This window comes from Ptychodera flava, chromosome 20 (genome assembly GCF_041260155.1).
Source record: "Ptychodera flava strain L36383 chromosome 20, AS_Pfla_20210202, whole genome shotgun sequence".
Lineage (NCBI taxonomy): Eukaryota > Metazoa > Hemichordata > Enteropneusta > Ptychoderidae > Ptychodera > Ptychodera flava.
In genome coordinates this window covers 8752228-8758075 of record NC_091947.1, presented here as the reverse complement: position 1 = coordinate 8758075, position 5848 = coordinate 8752228, and the positions used below count along the sequence as shown (strand labels likewise).

The 5848-nt window shown below is 37.4% G+C and overlaps 1 protein-coding gene across 1 annotated transcript; it reads left to right on the top strand.

Annotated features, from left to right (window-relative positions):
* Positions 1-847: 847 nt before the first annotated feature.
* LOC139119617 (nicotinamide N-methyltransferase-like) lies at positions 848-5303 on the top strand. Its single transcript, XM_070683461.1, has 3 exons — positions 848-1026; positions 1556-1763; positions 2164-5303. Exons 1-3 carry the CDS (start codon positions 882-884, stop codon positions 2561-2563), a joined length of 753 nt encoding a protein of 250 aa, XP_070539562.1. The 5' UTR covers positions 848-881; the 3' UTR covers positions 2564-5303.
* Positions 5304-5848: the final 545 nt, after the last annotated feature.

Genomic DNA, 5848 nt, shown 5'->3' with positions numbered 1-5848 from the left:
AAACGCTTAATGACTTTCAATAATGTTAAATAATAGTATCTTTAATATACATACCAAGTTTGGTCAATTTTGATCGGGTCAAATTAGACATATATCCCTAATAAGGAAAGTTCATTAAATATGCAAATTAGCAACTATCTTTCATGTAACCCCTTAATGGTTCCCACTGCTGATATATCTCGGTGTGATCAACATTTGTAGCAAATCTCATCAAATTGTGTGTGGTCGTTTTTAATGTATATCCGTTTTTTTCTAATATCATTAATTATGCAAATGAGTAAAAAGTATGAAAGCCACACCCACCAAAAACTAATCAGTTCTTGCCATTTGCTAACTGAACATATGTACCAGATTTGATTCTGATCTGTTCAGCCGTTTTTGAGATATCGGACCAACAGACAGACAGACAGACAGACAGACAGACAGACACACGGACACACAGACAGACAGACAGACAGACAGACATCGCTGCGACATATGCTTACATGTGTAAACACGTAATCAAAAAATAACACTTCACATTTAAGCTTAAAGGACATGAAAAATTAGCCAAAAGTTTAACTTAAATTGACAACTCAACATATATTTCATATCAATTAGTCAATGCCAGTTTGTTTCGAGTCCCTCCTTTAAGTCCCCAAATCCTTTCAAGTGCCTCAAACATAACCTTAATATTTTGAAGTCCTCCCCGTCAATTCCTCCCCCCCCCCCCTTCCAGCGGTGTTTGTGAAAGCAGCCTAAACGACATGTCAGTGAAATATATATTAGTACACTGATTCTAATCAGTTCATATCTTGGGTATTTAAGTCTGAACAGCCCAGCAATAATATCAGATGATTAACTGTACTGCAGCAGTCTGATTACACTGTAAAACTGTAGATATGGCGACGATATACAGAGACTCAGCCTATAATACAGTCTTTGAATGCATGGCATACCTTAACACTCATTATTTTTCCGATGTCGAGATCGTTCCGAGAACCAACAAATTTCACTTTGATATGTTTCAACAGACGCTCAGTAAAGGTAAGTATACTTACAGAACTTCATAATTGTTCTATATTCGCTACAGTCGCTAACGACCAAACTTCAACAAATTCTGGCAGTCATTTGATGTGACGATGCTCAGGACGTCGACGCTAACCTTTGTTTGTGTCTCCCTGGCTGTTGCCGAATTTTACCAATCACATGTTCTTGAATTATTCTCGCCACTCTTTCGGTTGATGGAATTGAAGGTATTACAATGTAAATGTTGTTCTCTGTCTCTCTGTCTCTCTGTCTCTGTCTCTCTCTCTCTCTCTCTCTCTCTCTCTCTCTCTCTCTCTCTTTCTCGTTGTCTCTCTGTTTCTCCCCGTCTCTCTTCTTGTCGCTATGTTCGTTTTGGCATGTGTGTCCCATCCCTTTGCTCCAAGTTGTAGTGTTCAGAGTTCGACAACAGTTTTGCTTCTGTATTTATCTGAAATATTGTGCTTCTCATACTGGTAATTTTATTCATACTATGAAATTGCCCCCTCTCCAGTTTTCCTGGTCGCAATTTGTATCTGTTTTGCCGCAGGCAACTTTACAGGACCTCGTTTGTTGGACATCGGTGGCGGTCCGAATCTCGGCAATGCAATATATACTTGCACACAGTTCCCTGAAATCGTGTTCTCGGATTATTCTGAGAAATGCAGACAAGCCGTGGAGAAGTGGGTCGAAAATACGCCAGACGCAATTAACTGGAGTCAGTTCATAAAGAATGTCTGTGATATGGAAGGCACTGGGTATGTTTCCATTTGACATGTAGCAAACTAAAACTGTAGTGGACTTCAAGTAAGCTTACTCAGGACTTTTATTTGTAAAAAGATACTTTTTTCTAACTCTGGTAACATCCAGCTGAATTGTCTTCTTTAATTCTATCACATTTTTGCTTAAGAAGTTTTTTGATGATTGATTACCATATTTGATGACATAAAAGTCATTAGGTCCGACACACCATACATATAAAGTTCAATAGTACGTTGGACATCAAGGTTGTACCGGTCAAAATTTGTCTTGGTGAATGTAAATACATAATGTAGCTTTATAGATCAAAACATTTATATCAGCCAGTCCTCCTACAAACTAGATAATGTCTCCCTAAAGTCCGTTGATAATCTAATCTATGACTTTCTTGGCCGACAGAAATACATGGGAGGAAAGACAGGCCATGGTACGCCGATCCATCAAAGATATCATACACTGCGACGTCCTTAAGTCAAACCCTCTAGAGCCAAAAGTGTTTGAGCCATTCGATGCCATCGTGACCTCATATTGTCTGGAAAGTGCCTGTCCTGACAGGGAATCTTTCAAAGTATCGATGAAGAACATCATCAACCTTCTCAAACCTGGCGGCATCCTCATGATGTTCGCTGCACTGAACGAGTCGTTCTATCTAATTGGAGAAAAACGTTTTTATAATCTTGAACTGGACGAAACGTTCGTAAAAGAAGCCGTGGTTGAGTCGGGATGCCATATCGTCTCTTCAGAAGTTTTTAACTTCCAGACAACAACGCTGTTGTTTGTTGCTGCTATAAAAAACTGAAGAAATTGAGATTTTTTGAACGTATAAATCGCTAGATATTCTTGTCATTTCATTTTCAACGGTTCCATTTACTAGAGAATAGTTGACCATCATTATCTTAATATTTAAGAGACATAACCCCAGATAATAGAATGCCAACATATTTTTTTTAAATGAATTATATCAGTAACTTGCGTGGACACGATTTTGACCTGGTGACCGAATAAATCAATTATATCAGCAGTATAAGGGTGTCGGTCGGAGAAAGGGGAGGTCATATTTTACAATCTTGCCCTACTAGAGGGTCGCATTATGCAAACTTATGAAATGAAATACATCAGTAACTTGCGTGGACATGATTTTGACCTGGTGACCGAATAAATCAATTATATCAGCAGTATAAGGGTGTCGGTCGGAGAAAGGGGAGGTCATATTTTACATCTGTCAATTTTATAATTTTCATCGTGTTAGTTTAAAAAGTTTTCATATCATCCTATGAAAATTGCAAAAGCTATACCATAAAAGTATATGGATTACACCTGTGAGTTTAATACATAAAATAAATGTGTTTACTGTGAATGGTACAGACCGTACAGACGACACTGATGTGGAGTGTGTACACCTACCTATCTATCAAGATGTTATGCACACACACACACACACACACACACACACACACACACACACACACGCCGAAAACATGTCCGTTTCAAAATAAGGCCAGTTTTATTTTGGGATATCAAAATTATAGCATGTCAGAAGAGGCATTTTAATGCATTTTGTGTTGTTGCGAGGGAATTTGAAAAAATCAGAGAAACTTTTCTGGCTTCTCCCGCCCCTATCCACCAGAGGTGTTTGTGAATGCAGCTTGAATTCATCTTCAGTGACTAAACTGATTGGAATAATTGATCGATTGCACATACGTATTATCTTGTTGTCCCATTGAAGATCGTTCTTCAAGTTGGGAAACTTGAGTTTAATAAAGGGAAAGGAACTCCAAACATTATACATCTCTTCTTTTTCTTTTTGCGTTTTGTATGTAACACTGTATAATTTGTCAGTGTACATTTAAAGTCCCTCTATGAAATTATGTAACACTTAATTGTGCATAGAACTGATAAGCCATGGCAAGACAAGGTAGTGCAATTCTAAAGATGATTCTACTGGACCTGATTGCACATGAACAACTATGGTCGTAGACAGAGACGCCTCTGGTTATTTACGCCATGCTACCATCCTTCCCCTATTAATGTTTAGCATCCACCTTAGGCTGCATTCTAAAAATGATGAGGAGGGGGGGGGAGGAATTCCCCCCGGGGGGAGGTACTCGAAGATTTGAGGGGTAGTCGAGGGGGGACTTGAAAGTTTTGCTCTGCCTATAAGGGGGACCTGAAAATATATTGGCTCCCAACATTTTGAAGTCGTCCAGTGGTTCTAATGTTAGTCATAATTGAACAAAATCGAGAACCGTTTTGTAGCATTTTGTGACTTTAATCTCGAAAAAATCTAAAAATGTATGAATGCCAGTAAATTTTCGTAAGAACAACAAGTTAGCCTTGTAATGGGACAGGAGCTGCAACTGTTGATAATTGTTTCAATAACTATGTAACGCATCAAAGACAGTTTCTTGGTGTCTCTCTTTAGCATACTGAAAAAACACAATGTTCAGTTTGTCAACAAAGCTTGTTTGTCTAAATATTGGTAATAATTGAATTAGAGTTCAGACTGAAAATTATTTGTCAATGATACAAATGCACACTACACGTAGGCTGTGTTGGCAAGCTTAATACTGGACAGCTCAACATGCTACATAGGGAGTAGGACAAGAGCACAATTGTATAAACTGAACAAAAATGTTATCAAAATACAAAGTTAATACAGCTACTGCCCTACTACCGCATACTGGCAGTGACAGTGATAGCTCTGAATCTGATGTAGTTTAAGAAGAGTTTGGGTCATAGGACACTAATTTGACAGTAAAACATACATGTACACAAGATCCGGCCAGAGAGCAACACATAGAAGACTAGGGGACTAACAGTTACCGTGGATTTTGAATTCTGGCATATGAAAACAATCAAATATTAGAGAAAAAATGGGGTCACCATGCTTGATCTTATACAAAGTCACAATTTTTCTAAAATCACTTAAAATCAATATATAAAACCATTCATTTGAAATTCATGCAGTGAATGAAATTTCACATCTCATCGTACAATAACACAAAAGTAAAACAGTAAGGGCTCTAATTTAAATGAAACATATGTGATGAAATGGAATCATTTAGTTTTTTACTAAATTTGCCATTATTACCCCCAAAATTTCTGAGATTAAAGCATTTATTTGATGGAATATTTTAACCTTCCAGTATAGTCAATTTTCTGAAACATTTATAAGTAGCATCTAAGTTGTATATGTCTTGTACTTTTGAAAAAAATATTTTTTCGGTAGGTCACTGTGTTCAGTTTTTTACAATTTGGTAAAATGTAGCCAGAAATACAAAATTTTCATACTCTCTCATAATTGTCATTTTGTGTGTTTTTCAGCTGGTGCCATTGACCAGGCCAAAGTTGGAATTAGTCAAGTCAGCTTAGACTGATAAATCCCAAAAGTCCACTGATGCCTTTAAAAATGAATAAATTTAAGAACTTGCCCTAGGTGTATGGCTCTACACTCTACTGATAAGAGGTAGTGTTGAACATCTGCGTGCAGACCTACGCAATACATGTTTATTTTATTCCGCGTGCTTTCCTAATAAATATACGGCTATATTGTAGTTGGGATGGAGGGGGGGGGGGGGGGCTTGAAAACTTTTGAGGGTATTGAGGGGGATCTGAAAAAAAATATTTCAATTGCGATTCTTCCACCTCCCTCACCATTTTTTGAACGCAGTTATGTGTCAAAAAGCTCTCAACCTTTTCACGAAGCCGTGTTTTTTAGGCTTTCACAGATGGAAGTGGTATGCTCTTCGTAGAGTAGTTGAAGCTAGTTCTTTCAACATACTTGAATGTACTTCCCAGACAGACGAGAGAGTTTGTCTTATCAAAGTATGTCTTCGTGGGAAATTACAGTGCTCGATACAAAAATTACAAAAATTAACATAAGAAATTTCATATAAGAGTTTCACCCAAAGATGTCAGTTCACTATAGATGGACGTTTACGGGGAAAACTAATAATGCCTAACTACTATATCTGTGCATTTATGTATGCTTGATAATTGATATGAATATACTTGACCGGAGTAGGGTGGTTAGAAGTGCATATGTATACAATATATATGATGTTGAAATTTAATCAAAATGTCA

Excerpts from the sequence above, each read along its gene's own strand:
- LOC139119617 (XM_070683461.1), top strand. The coding sequence starts at position 882 with ATGGCGACGATATACAGAGACTCAGCCTATAATACAGTCTTTGAATGC. Across the intron at positions 1,027-1,555 it reads TCAACAGACGCTCAGTAAAG|GCAACTTTACAGGACCTCGT; the intron begins GTAAGTATACTT and ends GTTTTGCCGCAG. Across the intron at positions 1,764-2,163 it reads TGTGATATGGAAGGCACTGG|AAATACATGGGAGGAAAGAC; the intron begins GTATGTTTCCAT and ends CTTGGCCGACAG.